The sequence below is a fragment of the Sinohyriopsis cumingii genome, chromosome 12 (assembly GCF_028554795.1).
Source record: "Sinohyriopsis cumingii isolate HCF-2022 chromosome 12, ASM2855479v2, whole genome shotgun sequence".
Taxonomy (NCBI): Eukaryota; Metazoa; Mollusca; class Bivalvia; order Unionida; family Unionidae; genus Sinohyriopsis; species Sinohyriopsis cumingii.
In genome coordinates this window covers 74,421,380-74,440,471 of record NC_142972.1, presented here as the reverse complement: position 1 = coordinate 74,440,471, position 19,092 = coordinate 74,421,380, and the positions used below count along the sequence as shown (strand labels likewise).

At 36.1% G+C, this 19,092-nt stretch overlaps 1 protein-coding gene across 1 annotated transcript in view; it reads left to right on the top strand.

The window, feature by feature from the left end:
• Positions 1-18,863, top strand: part of LOC149786751 (uncharacterized) — a 74,255-nt gene extending 55,392 nt beyond the window's left edge. Inside the window, exons 7-9 of the mRNA XM_089977271.1 lie at positions 2,984-3,146; positions 10,684-10,878; positions 14,647-18,863. Coding sequence (XP_089833397.1) covers positions 2,984-3,146; positions 10,684-10,878; positions 14,647-14,840 — 552 coding nt within the window. The 3' untranslated portion in view covers positions 14,841-18,863. The remainder of the gene's footprint in view (positions 1-2,983; positions 3,147-10,683; positions 10,879-14,646) is intronic.
• The last annotated feature ends 229 nt before the right edge of the window (positions 18,864-19,092 follow it).

Genomic DNA, 19,092 nt, shown 5'->3' with positions numbered 1-19,092 from the left:
CAGATCTAAAGAAAGTGAATATAAGATTATCATTTTAGCTGCTTTTTATACCCTATTGAGAGGCCCCAACTATGACTAGATTGCCACCCATCCCTTTGTTTTTCAATATTTTGGAAAGGGAAGGGCATTTCCTAAATTTACTAAATCCTAGATGCAACCCAGAAAGACTTTTACCAATGATGATAATAACTGGATTGTGATGCTTGAGATGCCATCAAACAAAGAAATGTAAGTATGTCATCGTTCATTGCTGAGCCTTAAACAACTTTTAAAACATAAAGCTGAACAAAAGTAGCCATGAAATAATTACCATTGACCTTGACCTTGAAAACAGAACCCCAAATGTGGAAAGAAATGCATCTTCTATTGACAGTGTACTAGTGCACCAGGTCTCATCTTAACAGGTCATAAGTTAAAGGTCATGAAGGAAAATGGTACACAAGATGATAATGTTAAAGCATTCCAGATTGTATCCTTAAAGCGGAAAGGCCTCTTTGTTAAAAGTGTTTTGAGGTCCTAAGAGGATCAGTGCACATGAACCCAAAATGTATCATTAAGCTGTTGAAAATGTTCTCTTCTTGTGGAAAATGACTGGAAATTCAAGTTGAATAAAATAAAATAAAATATATATTTTAAGCATTTATGACTCTTTCAAACAAAATAGTTGGTAGACTTTTGGGATCATCTGTTTAATTTGAGGGTGTGGGGGGTTTCATCTGTTGTCCTGTAGACTGTCAATCCTTTAGCACAAGTTTGTTATCTCTACTCTGCCTAATCTACTAGATGATCCTGAATGATAATGGTGCTGTTTGGACATCCAGTATGGCCATCATGAAAATCTTGTATTGCTACTCCTTCTGACTAGTTTGGCATATCAACACAGGGATTTAAATTGAACATGTTTTATGATGTCCAATCGGTTCTGTATGAAAATGGTGTCAGTCTGGTATCCAATATGGCCTCTATGGTAGCCATCTTGGAAATCTTGTTATTGTGGCTCTTCACGAATGATGTGCATATCATATTGGGGTTTTCAGTGAAAAACTTCTGATGGTGTCTGGTTGGGTTAGTCCTGTATGAAAATGGTCCCAATCTGACATTCAGTATGACCACTATGGCAGCCATTTTGAAAATCTTGTTATCACTACTCCTCCTGACAGATAATCTTATCAACATGGTGATTTCTATGATGTCTATGATGTCAAGTTGGTGCTAAATAAAAATGGTGCCAATCTGACATAAAGTATGACCACCACAGCAGCCATCTTGAAAATCTTGTTATTGCTATCCCTTCAGAATGGATGGTTGTATCAGCACGAGATCTTTATTGAAAGACTTCTTATGATGTCTAGCTAATCCTCAAAATAAAAATGATGCCAGTCTGATGTAAAATATGGCCACAATGACAGCTATCTTAAATTTTTTATCATAACTGTACCTGAACAGAAAATCATATTGATATGGGTCTTTACCAGATTACTTCTTATTATGTCCAGTTGTTCTTAAATGAAAATGGTGCATCCATTATGGCCATTGCAGCAGCATCTTAAAAATCTTGTGCATAAAGGGGTGTTAAAACATTCTGTAATGAACTTAAAAATCTGTTATTCCTTGTTCAGTTTTCTCATAAATTAGCTTTCTTCTTTCAAATGCATTCATTTTGACACCTTCAGCCTTAAATGTCATCTGATTCTTGTCAAAAGATATAACTCGAAAAATTGTCATCATGTCCTAGTAGTTTGAATTGTCTCCCGTGTAATCGGCAGATTTTGCCAGGTTATCTACAGAATGCCATCCCTTATGATTTTGCCTTAAGTCTTGCAAAAATGACTCTTACAATATGGACTTAGGAGTAAAAGCAAAAACTACAGAAAAATGGTTGTTGCCGATAGATGCAGATAATTGGTCTGTTCTTGTTTGATTTGGCTCAGAGTTTCATATTAGAAATAGTGGAGTTAGTCAGGGAACCAGACTAACTTTACAGTAATACCTCAGATGCTTTAAGATTCAGATTCTTTGTGCATAAAAGCAGGAAGGGACACAATTCCGTTTATAGGACATCACATAGAACACAATATTTTGAGGTCCTGACAAGAGCAATTTGTACTTGACTTTTTAATGTTTCTTACTTTAATAAAATTTACTGATTGATTAATATCTAGCATGTATTTGCATATAGTGAGGCCTTGGTGTCAATTTTACTGTGATAACATTGATAGTATTATTGCCAATATTGTCAGTGTAAAGGATTTAGGTTGATCTTTTATTTTGTTCAAGTTATTCTTTTCTTTCTTTAGAAAGTCATTTGCAGGGAGAATGAGTGGTTTACTTGCACAACAGTGTTCCATATAGCTTTTGATTTTCCTAATACAGTCTTGTGAAAACTTGAATACAGGACAGTGATAAAAGCCCGTGATAAAGAAAGATACAGATAAGACTGTGTCCGGTATAGCCCATGATTTCCTGTCTACAGATTTGTTACTGTACAGAATATAGGATGGTGATAAAAGCTGATAATAAAGAAAGATGCAGTAAGACCATCTTCAGTACAGACCATGATTTCTTGTCTACAGTCTTGTTACTACACAGAATACAGGATGGTGATAAAAGCCCTTAATAAGATACAGATAAGACTGTGTCCAGTATAGCCCATGATTTCCTGTCTACAGTTTTGTTACTACACAGAATACATGATGGTGATAAAAGCCCTTAATAAAGATACAGATAAGACTGTTCAGTACAGCTATTTCTTTTTTACATTCTTATTACTACACAGAATGTAGGATGGTGATAATTGCCCATAGAAATGGAAAACAAATTGATAAGATGTTAAAAAAATTTGAGATGCTGCATGAGCAAAAGCAGCACAAGAGCAACTTTATGCATACCAGATATATGCAAGATGTTTCTAATTTAGAATAGTTGGGTAATTCTGTTATCCTGGAGATAAATTATTTAATTGCATTGTACCTCTACCACACAGGGAACCTCTAGCACAACATCTGTTTCAACTTCAACTTCTGCCACTGGAACAACACAGAGCACCAATGCAACAAGTCAAGGACAGGGGAAAGATGAGGGTAAAGGACAGAATACCAGTGTTGGAGGAAATGGAAATACAAGAGGAAGATCAATGCAGAGAGATGGTTAGACTTTTCAACAAAACTATTTGAACCTTCAAAAACTTTGTAATGAATATTGTCTCACCTAAGTGTAATTAGACCCAGGCATCACTTTTATGGTGATGATGGTGAAAACTTGATTTAAAGATGTTACAAGCCAGATATAGGGTGTTAAAGAATTGCATCAGTAATGGTGAGCCAGTGGGTTCCATGTAACATGTTTTCTGTGTTGCATATATATCTTATTAGTAATAGATCTGTAATAACAAAACACAGTGGGTCCCATCCATGTTACAAGTCAGACCTATGCATCATTACATGAATATGGGCAAGACTTAAGGTTGAGTGTAACACTGGTTATCTATGTTGTACCTGTGGCTAATGGGAGATACATCTGTAATAACAAAACAACAGGTTGATATCATCTTGCATGTCAAATGTGAAAAATAAATCTAGATAATAAACAATTCATCAGAATGAATTTTAGATAGGTATCAAGATACTGGGAACTTTATCCTTGCTTTGGAGTAGTGACTTAAAAGGGAAGGTTAGGTGCCTTGAACTTCAAAGTATGCAGTAATTAATGATAAGTAACCTGCTTACCCCCAGACTCAACATTCAACTTTTCCAGGTTGACTGGTCACCTCATACATAGTACTTTTATCAGACAAATTTATATCAGTGTGTTTAACTATTATTTAGTAATAAATCTGCTCTTGCAGAAGTTGGATCATGCTATTTAGTGTGTACAATAATATTTACATAAATATACTGCACATTTATTTCAGTTGACCTATAACACAAGAAAGGGCAAGCATTTTTGACAGTGTTTTGTTCAGTCTAATGTCTTGCTTTGATCCACAGTAGAATTTTTTAAGTACACACAATTGAAATATCCATGTATTCTCTTATTACATAAGATTCACAGCTATTAGTGAAATAACATAGTCAAGGTTCATTTGGTCTTTGAAGGTCTTTGATAGTTTGGAGAAAAATGAGGTAGCATTTTCAAGGCCTTGAAAGTTTGGGAAAATCGAGCAGTTTGCCCTGAGGTCTTTAAAAGTCTTTGAAAATTTAAATAAACCTGAACATTTTAATTTCTTTCCATAATCACAAATAACATTGTCTAAGGTTGTTATATTCGGATGTAGTCAAGTTTTCCTGGTTTCTTTATTTTAATGGCCCATTCAGTTTCATTTCATCATTAAACAATACTGTAGTATTTGCATTCATTGTTTTCTCATGTGTCTTAACTTGTATACTAAATGTTAGCGAAAATAGGTCATGGAAATCTATGTTTGTGGTCTTTGAAAGTTTAGGAAAAGTCTTTGAATTTATCATTCAGAATTCTGTATGAACCCTGTTAGTATCACACTGTGATTTAACACAACTCAGATACAAGAGACATAATTCATATTTTGATGTAATACAATGACATAATTTATGAGTGACAGCTCATACTGTGACATAACACTTACAATACTCATTATGTCACGCAACTCAGACTGTGACAAAAATCACACTGTAAGAGCTCATATGAGTGAAGCCCTTTGTTTACTTAAGTGAAGGGGGCCTCGATTGGTCTAAAGTGCTCACCATTCTGGATCACTGTCATCACTTCTGTCTGCATGGGTTCGAGTCTCAGGATTGGCTTAATGTGGGTGCATGAGAAAGCTTGCCAGTAGCTTCTTGTGCATCAGTGGTTCTTCCTGGACTTTTCCAGGGTTCTTTCTCCACCAGTTATACTGGCTGCCATGTATAGCCTATCTTTTGATGAAAAATGGCGTTAAACCCAACAACAACTACTTAAGTGAAATAGTTTTCACCAGAAGACTTCTTAAGGACTCTGGTTGGTCGTAAACAAATATAATGTTGATCTTACATCCATCTTGCTACTCATTGGATGGTCATATCAACATAGGGTTTTCGTGAAAAAACTACTTATTCTTGTTAATCATAAGTGAAAATAGTCTTGATATAACACGCAGTATGGCACTATGACAGCCATCTTGAACATCTTGTTGCAGCTACTTCTCATTGGATGGTCATATTGACATAAGATTTTTAACACATGACTTCATGTGAGGTCCAGTTAGTGTTAATTGACAGCAGTTGTGCCTATCTTGAAAATCTTGTTTGTGCTTAATGAATGTCAGAGATGGTTTCAACACTCAACAGTGATGAAGAAGAAAAAAAAATGGTCCTATTTCCGATTCCTGGAAATATTTTTGGCTAGCAGAGTGTCGATCCCTTTAAAGGGACTCCTATTTTGCAAATTTATTGGCGAATAAATATGGTCACAGTGAGGAAAAATATAAAACCTCATAAATGAATACTCAAAAAGCACTTAACATAATTAGACCAAAATTTTACCTTAGGATGAAGGACTTTTGGTTTTGTACAAATTATGACATTATGCCATCCAAAATGGCAACAATTGCAAAATATAATATTAAAAAAATTAAATTGAAATGAAACCACTGTGCAGAATTCAATCAAATTTGATAGAAAGTATCTTAACTAAGTACATGTTATGGCCCTGCATCCTTTATGCATCTTTGATTGTCTGTCCATCAACAGTTGTTTGTTTTAACTATGGAGACTGCAATTTTTATCAGATTTTGATCCAGCGTGATATTTGTCATTAAGATAATGGATGAATTTGATAATAAATGCAAGTATCACATACTGATCATACTAGTTAGGTGATACTGCATATGATTTACTGAGCATGTTTGTAATGACTCTGGAGGTCATATTCCTGATTCATTTGTGTTCTGACTTGAAACATATGCTTAAATTATTAAGATCTTGGACAAGTTCAATAATGAGTCAGATCCACATGTTAATAAAGTGATTTTGCATCTGATTGGATGGGAATTTGACTACTCTGGAAACCATATTTCTGACCTGATTTTGATCAAACTTGCATCAAGTAGATATTGAGAAGGTCTTGGATGTGTTCTATAAATAGATTCATGCATGTTGATGAGATAATCTAGGATCTGATTGGCTGACCTTGTTAACATTCTGGATTTCTGATCAAACTTGAAACTTGTGCTTATATCAGAAAGATCTTGGACGAGTTTAATAATGAACAAGTTTCATGCATGTTATGATTTTGATACAATTTGGAATATGTGCTTATAAAAAAATCTTGGACAGTTTCAGTAATGATCGAGATACAGAATTATTCAAGACATGTTTGAGCATGTCATTCATTGAACTTGTTGCCTTGTGAAGCCATATGTCTGTTCTGATTTTGATCAAAATTCAGGAATGGGCTTGTATCATCAAGATCATGGATGGGTTAAATATGGAGATCCACACATACTGATGATGTAACCTTGGATCTGATTGGCTGAGTTTATTGCAACTATGGGAGATATATTTCTGATCCAGTTGTGATCAAGCTTCAAATACAGGCCTATATGATAAAATTATCAATATGAAGAAAGTAGGGTTTTATTACAGAGTTATGTAAGTTTGCTAGACCCTGTCCAGTGTGACCTTTTCATTTTACTTTCATGTGGTTTTGATGAATTCCATGTTTTATTTTTTTATAGGAAATGCACTCAAACCTCATATCCCAACATAAATATTGAAATATCTAAAACAGGGCAGTAAAGGTAAGTAAAAACCCAGACTCTACACATAGCAGTATAGATGGGTTCACTGGGTTGGCAGATTATTTGGTAATGAAGAAAATGAATCGAGTTAAGTCAAAGAATCAGATTTAGTTTCATAACTTTGACAGGAGTATTTTGTGATTGGTTAAAAGTTTGTTACAGTCGGACATGTCTGGCATATACAGGCATTTCTGGAGGCATGGTATAGTCATAAAATTTTAAAATTTTTGTGAAAGACATAATGTGGGGATATATTTATTGAGTTAACTTCAGACATAAGATGAAAGGGTGGTGGGGAGGGAGGATTGAGTGAAACAGATTCTGTCATTAGTTGATTTATGCCAAATTACAAAATTTTGGAGTTATTAAAGAGCAACACAAGCAAAAATGCAATCAGTTATGGAAAACAAGTCTCATTAAACTTCACAGCTGTTCAGTAGCTACTACTGTCTGGATCATTTGTCACATTTATTTCCTACCTGTGAGACTAAGGTTTCTAGTAGACTCTGTTAATGAAGAATTTTCATCCTCAGGATGCATTTGAACAGTTATTTTTGCACTATAGTCACAGTTAACTTCCTCTTCCTATGATGTATGAAATTGACCAAAGGTATAGAGTTTGTTTCTGGTCACCAGATAAATTACGGTTATTTTGAGTTACCGTTTCTACCTATATGTAACTGCACAGAGTTGCAGGTTGGGATGGTGTTTTCTCAGGTCATAAATACCTTGCATTATTGCACATAATCTGAATGTCCATAATGTTTTCTATGAAAGCTTGGAATGGTTTCAGTTTTCTTAGTTTGTTTCAGATCTTTACCATACTTCTATTAATAAATGATTAAAAAAGCAAAGACTCTAATTTGGAAAATGTTGGGAAATTTTTAACCTCTTATTATATAATGCCAATAGTCAATAGTTTATGCATTTACATGCAGATGCACAGGAAATTAAGAACAACATGAAACTATTTATATCATAGCATTTACTTGGTTATCTACATCTGTTATGTAGGAATGTGGTAATTATTTCTTGAAATGCAACACTTATTCTTATCATTTGGCAGTATTACAGGTGTTGATTATTATCCTTTAGTTCACTTAGAATACCACCCAAATTAACTATAGCTTAGTGCAACCTTAGTGTCTAAGGTTGCCAGTACAGAAAAACGTCAAAAAAATTATGTTTGTATTGGTATCAAACAACAAATTTTTTCACAGGCAAGGTGAGGGAAATAAAACAGAGTTCTAAATGCTTTGAGATGCACCTATTGAGTAAAAAATGGATTGAATTAATTGTCACTATTAATTTAACAGACTTCAGTCTTTGTACAGTTCACAAGAAAATATTAAGTTTTTATCCTCATAGCACATTTTTATGTTGATCATGACAAAATATCATAAGAACTCTTGGTGTGAGGCTTGGTTATTAGATGCATTTAGCAGTATAAGGCACCAGGATTGAAAAACATGTCTCTGACTCGAATGAAAGCATGTCTGGTGTGTATGTCAATCTAGTATACCCGTATGGTTATCTCTTCTCCTCCCAAATGAATGGTGACATCATTTCTTTCAAGGAACTTTTAAATTGGTTTATTTCTTCTTGGAATTTATTCTTCATTCTGTATCACCTTTTCATATCAACAACGTGGTTTTCATATCAACAAAGTGGACAGGTGATAAACACAGATTAGGTTGGGTATTCTATTTTGATTTAGAAGTACATTGTGTCTTTTTTGCCACAGTTAATGTGCAAATTGTTTGACTCCATTTTTATTTTGTAGATCATTAGAGAAGCATGTGTGACGATCAGATTTCTTCTTTGTTTAAAGCACTGAACAAATTTGATTGAATAATTATGGCATGGAGAAGTAATGTCAGTTGAAATTCACTTTGTGTTGTATAAAATCCAAAAAGCACATTTTACGACCATTATGAAAGATTAAAGTTTAGTCACAAACGTTCCTTCAGCATCTTAGGCATCAGGGGCCTTAACCACTCTATTTCTATTCTGCAATGACACATATGTTCCAGGCAAGAGATGCTTGAGGGCAAAAGGGAGGGGTTTTGCTTTGTAAAACAGAACAATAACATGGTGATGAAAATCATATTACTAATTTAGCAGAATCTGCATTGCCATAAATTTCCATGAAGTCTGCTGCACATAAAATTAAAATGATACTTGTCAGTTTGTTATGAAATGTGGTTTGAACGTGCAGATGTTCATTGTTAAGATTTAACAATAAACTAATAAATAAATAATGATTGACTTTTGAGCTTCACCATGGATATGTAATACATTTAGAAATAGAGATGTAGTATGGATTTTTAAAAAAAAAAAATTCAACACAACCCTGGCAGATGGTAGAAAAAGCATGACAGAAAGTGCCACTTAATCCATACTTTGATTACTATGATGTGGTTCTAAATAGTATACCAAATTTGCAGTTTGTTATAGTTCAGTTGTATACAGTGTAGTATAATTTTAGTATAAATATAACTACTGGTTTTCCTTAAATGACTCCTCAGTCCAGTTTTATCTTTTGTTTCTCCTTCTTTCTCTCTATCTCAGTTCATAAATGTTTATGTGGCTTTTTTCCATAAAGACAGTTTGGGTTGTTATTAATATTTGGAGTTGATAATGCCTGACATTAAGAAATATAACATGTACCTTGTCTTAAAATAATGAGAGTCTGCATTGAGTAACTGAATTGGGCTGTTTGAACTATCATCCTAACAAGTGCAAGCTAGCTGGACAAAATTTCATTTCATAGGCAGTTTTCTTCTTAAGCATGTGTAGCTGCTAAATGAGTTGTTTGCATGACTGGCCAATCGTGCTGACAGTGGGAGTAAATAAATTCACTGCATAATATAGTTTTGTATGAAGATGAGACAGGAAGGAAATGGCATCCGGTATATGTTGGGGTGCAACATTTCCCCAGGGTATCATCAGGAGCCAGGGCCGAGGGATTTCCCTACTTCTGGATTGGCTCAAGGCCCCCTCTACACGATTGACACATCTGACTCAGCAAAGATATATAAAGACAGAACCTCTGAATTATTTTTCATTGGAAGTTACTTGACTTTGTGAACAATAGTGCTTTCAGACATACTACTTGGCATCAGGTAAGGAAAATGGTGGGATTTGATAAAGGGTGTTATACCACAGGAAATGTTGGGATTTGATAGGGAGTGTTATACTACTGGAAAGTAGTGGGATTAGGTAGGGAGTGTTATACTACTGGAAAGTAGTGGGATTAGATAGGGAGTGTTATACTACAGAAAAAATGGTGGGATTTGATAAAGGGTGTTATACCACAGGAAATGGTGGATTTAATAGGTAGTGTTATACTACTGGAAAGTAGTGGGATTAGGTAGGGAGTGTTATACTACTGGAAAGTAGTGGGATTAGATAGGGAGTGTTATACTACAGGGAAAATGGTGGGATTTAATAGGGAGTGTTATGATTCAGGGAACATGGTGGGATTTGGATAGGGAGTATTATGCTACAGGGAAGATGGTGGGATTTGATAGGAAGTGCTGTACTACCTGAAGATGGTGGGATTTGATAGGGAGTGCTGTACTACAGGGAAGATGGTGGGATTTGATAGGGAGTGCTGTACTACAGGGAAGATGGTGGGATTTGATAGAGAGTGCTGTACTACATGAAGATGGTGGGATTTGATAGGGAGTGCTGTACTATAGGGAAGATGGTGGGATTTGATAGGGAGTGCTGTACTACAGGGAAGATGGTGGGATTTGATAGACAGCGCTGTACTACATGAAGATGGTGGGATTTGAATGGGAGTGTTATACTACATAAAAATGTGGAGACATACTTTGCTTTAGAGGACTAGAAATCATACATTCCTATTATCTGCAAAAAGGCATTTGTAATCAAGAATTCATTTGATCTTTTTGTCTACCTACCAGGAGTGTCAGAGGGTAGTGTTAAGAAAGAGGTGGTGGCTCAAAATCGTGAGGGGTCTGAGCAGAGAGAACAGAGACCAAGAGGGGCAGAGGGAGGTCAGTCAGAGGGGACAGGTAACCATGGCCAAGCAGTTGCTGCACTCATTAGTGAAGATGAAGAATTTCACTCCTTAGACCCAGAAGAAATGGAAAATAGAGGTAATTCTTGTGCCAGATGTTTAGAAAGTTTATGTGCACTTAATTTGTGTGCTGAATGTTTAGAAGAATTACAGATTAGCCTCTCCCCCCACCACCATTTTAGCCACTGAATTAGTCTGGTGACCTAGCCTGCTTTAGGTTTCGCTTTGCTTGTTCTGTTGGAAAGTGTGACTGATTTAAACCATTAGATGTGCAGGTATCCAATGGAAACTCACCCAAAGTCAGATGTTATGGCCAGGAACAATGCTTTGCCATGTTCCTGCCTTCAAATTCTGATACCAAAAGGGTGGTTCCCCCCCACACACCAATGCCTTATAACGACTGTGGATTGTAGATCATTATTTAAGTATGTACTTACAGCTATACAAAGTCTTGTAGTCATCACAAAGAGCATAAACACTTCAGTTTATGACATGGAATTTGTTATAAACAAAACTTAATGTTATGAAGCAAGCAGGACTTATTGAACTTGTTTTTTAATACTAAAATTTCTAAAAAGAATTTCAGACATCCTTGCTGGCACAAGCACAATGTTGTTATCTTAAGTGTCACTTAGTGCACTCTTGGTGGGTAGGTTGATCTCGAATGGCCTTCATCCATGAGCAGAAAAAGTCGCACGTAAATTGGAATGTGTGATAAATATCATTGGGAGGACTGCACAAAACAGAATGAGCTGATGACCAAACAAAATTCTCTACAAAATATTACTTTAAATTTTTGCAAAAGAACTCTTCAGCAAGATACCACTGTGTTTTGAATATGCCCACCTATAAGCAGAGGAGAAATTTTGCTATGAGGTTGTCTGTATCTCTGTCCATTTGCTTTTCCTTTTCTTGGCATTAACCTAAGTTCAACAGCACCTAGCTTTTCCAGATTTTACAGGAAAACTATTCTTAATGAAAGAATTAATCCAATTTGGAATCATAATTTCTAAGGTCAAGGTCACTGTCACTTTCGTTTACATTATAGTGACTTTTTCCAGGAATAAACATTGTGGATGACTTTTACTTGGGATAAGAAAGTAGCCATTTGATGTTGAGGACAAAAAGATACCCATTATGTCTGAATGAAAATTTCATTTTTTGACTTTGTACCTTCATAAGAATTTGTGAAAATCTTGTTATTGCTAATCCTGAATAGACGGTCATAACAACATCAGATTTTCACTAAAATACTTCTTATGTCTAGTTGGTCCTCAGTGAATATGGAGTCAGTCTGATGTCGAGTATGGCAACAACAGTGACCATCATGTTGTAGCTATGTCTCCTCAACAGCGTGTCTTATTGATATGGGGTTTTTGCCAGAAGACTTACGCAGTTGATCTGTTTGAAAATGGTACTACTTGGACATCCAATAAAGTTGCCACATTGGCAGTCTTGAAATCTTATTAATACTACTACACTTTAACAGATGATCATGTCAACATGGGTATTCACTAAAAGACGTCTTATGGTGTCTAGTTTGTCCAAAATGAAAATAGTGCCTGTGCAATGTCTATTATGGCTGCTACAGTTGCCATCTTGAAAACTTTGGTATCACTGCTTTTCTTGAGCAGAAAATCATATTGCCATGGGATTTTCACCAGAATTTTGATGATGTCTAGTTGGTTCTAAATGAAAATGGTACTGATTGATGTCCAGTAAAGTTACAACAGTGACCACTGCAGCCATCTTGAAATCTTGTTATGAATACTCCACTTGATCATAAAGTCATATTGTCATGGGGTTTTCACCAGAAGACGTAATAGAAGTTGGTCTTAAATGACAATGGTGCCAATCTGATGTCTTTATAGCCACTGTGAAGCCATCTTGAAAATATTGTTTTTGCTTGATGCTACTCCTTCCAAAGGAAATTAATATTGCCATGGTGTTTTCACCAGAAGACTTTATTTTATGTCTGGCTGGTATTAAGTGAACATGGACACCACAGTGATCATCTTGAAAATTGAGAATGGCCACCACATGGTCATCTTGAATATTTTGTTATTGCTAATCCTTCTGAATGAATAATAACATTACCATGGCAGTTCTCAAAAGAAACATTTTTTTTTCCAGACACAGACCCAGGGTTATTGACTTTAAAAAGATCATAGACCCAAACACAAACTCCACAAGCCCTGACTCCAATTTACATGTGCCCAAAATTTGTTTTTGTCAGTCTCACCTTTTTATCTCCTCCACCCAAGGACAGTCAAGTTTTAGAATCAAATATGCAAAAGCCATCATGGACCATCTCTGATTCCTTTCTTACTTTAACTCCTAAAAACATGTTTACTGGTTTCTGTAATACATGGACAGAAAACATAAAAATAATGTTTCTTTCAGTTTTTATTATTTTATATCCATTAATACTACAAATCATTATTAGTGGTACACTGACTTAAAATTGAATTTTAATCCAACTTCCTGTAGAATTATATGCACAGGGTCTTATATTGTTGCTTACAATTTCCTATAAAACATATATGCACTATATAAGTACAGTATACAGTTCATATAAAATTTATAGGTAAACTGTAAGCGGTGATACGAGTCCCTATGAATACATATATGTTAAAGCCAAATGAACATTAGTTATGGGTGATCTGGGCAATCTGTTCCCTATTCATAGGTCACATGCTTCACTTGGTATACATGTTTTACAGCTTTCAATAAAAAGCCTTTGATAAAAGTACAGTAAGTAGACAATGTTCATATGGGTAAGGGGCCTACATGGGAATAAAATATTAATAATTTACTAGTCTTTCAACAACCTCAAAATAAAATTCTGTATTTTGGCCATATGATCAGTGATTAGTGTTAGTGTTGATTGGTGTTTTATTTTTGTATGACAAGCCTGAAGGGCACTTCAAATAGAATACAGGTCTCATCTGAAATTAGAGGTGTCCCGGGCATCAGGCTAGTTTTGTTTTAGCACTGCACTGGTAGAGACGCTGCCAGTTTGCTCAATTGTGCAAAAATTACACAAAATTTGTATGAATCTGTGCACTTTGAAAGCAGTGATCCATGCAGACTCCCATAAATTAGTCAAAGATCATACTTTTAAAATGTACTCAATGTGGCATATTGAATAAACAAGAATCTAAAGAAGAATTAAGGATATTAATTTGATCAAAATACCTCTCTATTCCAAAGCTGGCTGATGTATGTTAATACAAAAAGAATTATGCTTAGAAATTCCTCTAATTATTTATAAGAGAAACACATGTCCTACAGGGCTTGAACAATTGATGCCTTTCCTGTCATTTGTATCAAATCATGGAAGCATCACTGCAAGGGTTTTTGCTACAAGACTTCTTGTGATGTCTGCAGCATGATGTCCCAGTACTAGACATCACTATAAGCTTCCACACTGCACACATTGTAGCGATATGACTGAAAACTTGTTTAAGCTATGTTAAAAATCCACATAACACACACAGAGATCACTACTCATTTTGAACTGATGGTTTGTATCAAAGTTCTTTTTAGCAAGTACAGCATCAATCCCCTTGAGGAACTCTAGTTTAAAATATGCCTTCCAATCCCACAATCTTTATTCCTGGAGTAACTCTCAGCAATTACTATTGTAGTATTTTATATTTTGAGAAAATAAGAGGATATCCCAACATTGCATATTTTTATCTCACTGTAATATAAATATGAACACAAAATTATAAACAGTTATCATGAAATGTTGTCTTTTTCATCATGTTTAAAAACAATCTGTGAAGAGTTTCCTGTGGAAAACTAAGTTCTTTGACTTTTCAAATTGTGTAATTTCTTTCAGACTATGGGAAGTTGGAAGAGGAAAATAAAAAGCTGAAGGAGCAGACAACATGTAAAATCTGCATGGAGAATCCCGTTAGAGTAATTTTTCTTCCATGTGGCCATTTGGTCTGTTGTGAATCATGTGCACCAGCCTTTCGAAAATGTCCAATATGTCGCAAACGTATTCATCAAACTATCAAAACATTTCTCTAAAAATATTAACTCCATGGAAATCATTTGTAAAAAGCGAAAAATGTATTATGTATATAATCGGAAGCCAAATCACATTAATGTTGGGGATGCAAGCCTTTTACTTTCCAAACCCAGCTCTACTAAAAAAACAAAAAATCATTTTTTCTGTGTTTATCATATAGGTAAAGGGCAGTAACTCTATCATTATCTCCCCTTGCTGCCACCATGTGTTGCTAGTATTTAAGCTTCCATTTTGTACAGTCAGCATCATACGAAAAATCTCCCACAAATTCATGCTACTGTTGATGTGAATTTTAAATATCCATCCAAAAATTTAGATTTCTATTGTGATTTGATCATTCCTCTATAGGTGGTATACATTATTTTTTAAATTTTTCAGTATTTTTGTGAATTTGTACATTCTCAAACTTTGTCCATTTAGACCACATGGCACAACATGCTATCATTGTTTAGCACACACTGCCTATTGTGTGCTCCCCCAGTTAGTAATGGGTGTTATTTCAGTGACTTGCTAAGAAGCTGCATTTTTAATTTTTGTACTTTGGGTTTTATTGTGTCCTTTCAATTTTTGCAGTCACTAATATATATTCCAGACTTAGATTACAGATATGTCAACTGGTTCAGGAGACAACAATGCATTAATAAATTCCAGGCAGGTTTTACCATTGTATCTTTATCTTACTTTCACAGGTAATTCTGACATATTGAGGGAATGACCATCCAAATTGGGGCCCCGAGTGGCCGATTGGTCTAAAGTGCTCTCCATTACGGATCACTGCCATCTCATCTCTGTCTGAGTTGGTCGAGTCTCAGATTCGGCTAATGTGGGTATGTGAGAAAACTTGCCAGTAGCTTCTTGTGGGTCGGTGGTTCTTTTCAGGGTTTTCCCTGGTTCTTCCTCCACCATTAATACTGGCTGCCATGTATAGCCTATCATGTGCTGAAGAATGCCATCAAACCCTACAACAACAGCAACCATCCAAATTTATGCAGCCCAGTGGGGATATATCCCCCTGATTGTCCAAGCAATTAGTTTTTGGCACTTTTAGCCCAGGCAAATATTTTTTTTAAAGGATCCATTTAATCCATCTTATACTACAGCATATCTGTCCAGAGCAGTCCCAACCATTCAGCCATTGCAGCTTTCTTAGTTTCGGGATCTTTTTTATAGATCAATCTGTCTAGCCATGCCAATGGACTTTCCACAATTTCACTGTTCTTAGCGATAGATCTAACCATCTCACCAGGCTTATAACTACACACACCTACCTTGATGGGGATCTTAACAATATATCTTATGGCTGATAATGACACTGTGGAGACTGCCTTCAGCATGGCCAGCAGACATGCCAACCTTGCTTCCAGTGAACCAAACATCTGGTACCAGCACACAAAAGTTTATCCATCAGACTTCATTTACCATATATTAATGGATTATCCACAAGAAATTTATGATGTCATTGCCACCGGAGGTGGGGTATCCAGATATAGAGGCAAAACCTGAACAGGATACTACACATAGGGAGTGTGAAGATGCACCTGATCAACAGCCTTAATCCAATCCGATCGTAGTGTGGACTGAATTCAGTTTTAAAGATACCCTCAAAGATATATAGTAGGTATTGTCATCTTCAAAATCCCAACCAGCCCCAAACACTATGCATGACTACAAGGAAAATGCCTTGGCAGATATCATTAAGGAAGAAGAGACTTTATCCTTCAACTGCTTCTCCAGTGAGCAAAGACCAGAGAGATTAATGGCCATCTGTCTGTAAGAGTATGCGAAGGATTTCTTTTCTGAAAGTCAAGTATCAGTGATGTTTTCATTACACTGGTACAAAACTCCATGGTTGGCTTACAACAGGAATTCTAACCTGTTGTTGGGCTTCAGTATGGTTAGCAGCATGTGGGAGCCAAGGAAGCTGCCTCTCCACATCAACCTTCCTGAAATGAAGGCAGTCATCAATGCCTTTCAGTTCAGACTATCAGGGAAAACAGTCATGTCAGATAATTATGTAGTGGTGATCTACCTCCTCTTACAGGTGGACACCAAATTCTCCAACCTGTACATTCTGGTTTGGCAGATTCTGTGTTGGTGCTACCAACTGATATAAATGTAATCAGCATACAAATCAAACACATTCCTGGCAGACTCAGTATCCTATGTCATTCATAAGGAATGGTCACTCCATCAATCAGTCTTTCTTCAAATTCGCTCATGCAAGGGATGTCTGAAGATGTCTTTTTGCAAGATGGAATCATAAGTTTTACATCTTCATTTCTCCCATTCCAGACCCAGTTTTGACCTGTGGATAATGTTAATCATTTTTTAGCGATTCCAGACCTTGTATCTACCAACCAATGGTCTTGGTACCAAAAATGATACAGAAATTGAGGGATCAGACATGCAAAATTCCAATTATCTCTCTTAGATGAGACAAGTCCTGGGTTAGTAATCTACTCTGTCTAGCAGTAGATTTGCCAAGGAAGATTCAGGTCAAGCTGAACCTCTTTCTGTGGTCACAGGTTGTCCACCCTGCTTGGACAGCGTTTCCCTTCACAACTGGCTCTTGCCAGGAGAGCCTTCTGAAAGAAAGAATTTAGACCATCCATTGTGGAGAGGATATCGAGAACAAGAAGGTCCTCCAATCTAAATCTTATGAGGGAAAGTGACATGTTTTCAGGGACTGGTACCTAGTGAGTACCATTATCCCATTGAGTGCCACGATCCCTCAAGTTGTTGACTTTTTTCTGGCCCTAGAAAGGAGAAAACGTTGGCCATAGTTACCATCAGAGCTACCCTCCATGATTTCAGGCATCTTGACAGTAGAGTTGCTGGTCATGATAAAGATCAGACCTACCAGCCAATTTTCTGTCTTGGGCTTTTACATGGCTCAACTAATATAAAACAGGCTTTAGGCTGAGCCTCACTTAACCTGATTTCCTGCAAAACATATTTCTAATAAATTTTGAATAGTATACAGGGTGAACGAGTTATCTGCACTTTCACTTGACCCAAACTATCTTCAGATCAGTTGCTTCCACATGATGCAACTGGGCCAAAAATAGGTTGCTATTGGTGGGCCATCTGAGAGTCATGCACTACTTGAAGTGCATAGAAGCAAACGACTAATTTTCCTGATGAAGGCCAGGAAGCAGGATATCACCCCTCAAGACTAATATTTATGGCTGAAAAAGATTATACACTTTACATACTCTGAAAACTCGATAGATTAGTGTCTCCATAAGATTTTTGTTGTTGTTGTCGGGTTTAATGCCATTTTTCAGCACACGATAGGCTATGTATGGCGGCCAGTGTTAATGGTGGAGAAAAAACCCGGGAAGAACCACCAACCCACTAGAAGCTACTGGCAAGCTTTCTCCCATACATCGGCCGAATCCTAGACTTGAACCCACGCAGACAGAGGTGAGATGGCAGATTTTGCTCTGCAGTGTCAAACTCTGAATCTGGTGGGTTCCGTTGTGGTGCCCCAGATGATCACTATATCCAGTTAAAACCAATGCAGGTTCTTAGCGTCACTGGATTTGCTAGTGAAATTGTGTCTGTAAGAAGAATATCACCTTCTTAACCAGATATAGGGGCCACAAATTGCTTGACCATAGAGTGTGTAACTTTCAGGTTGGGAGAGAAGGTTATTGTTCACTTATTATTCCCTAGAAGGATACTGAAGCTATAGGTATGATGCTCAACATTCCCTCCTCGTGTTAACTACCCTTCCAACATTATTGTGAACGTGGAATATATTCAAATGAGAAAGCAAATTTTTTCAGTAAATTATGTTTCTTCAAGAATACTTCATTGGTCACATTACTTGAAAACTCACCAGCCGCTCAGTCATGCAAGCATCCTCACTGATATTTTTCTCAGCTTAAAAACAAGCGACACTTGGTGGCAGCAAGGGGAGGTAATGTACAAGAGTTATTGTCCTTTATCTATATGATACAGATAGAACAGATTAATTTTTGTCTTTTTATAGGGCTGGATTGATTAATATTATAAATATATTATTTATATTAAACCCATCTACCTTTGCACATGAATAATATTGTGTATGCAATGATGTTCACCCATGCACATGATACTGTGTATGCATTACTTGCGCATCTCTTCAGATAAGTAATATTGAATATACATTATCTTTTTAGCCATGCACATTAATGTGTGTGCATGGTTACAAAGGTAATGTATACACAGTATTGTGTGCATAGATGCACAGGTAATATATATATA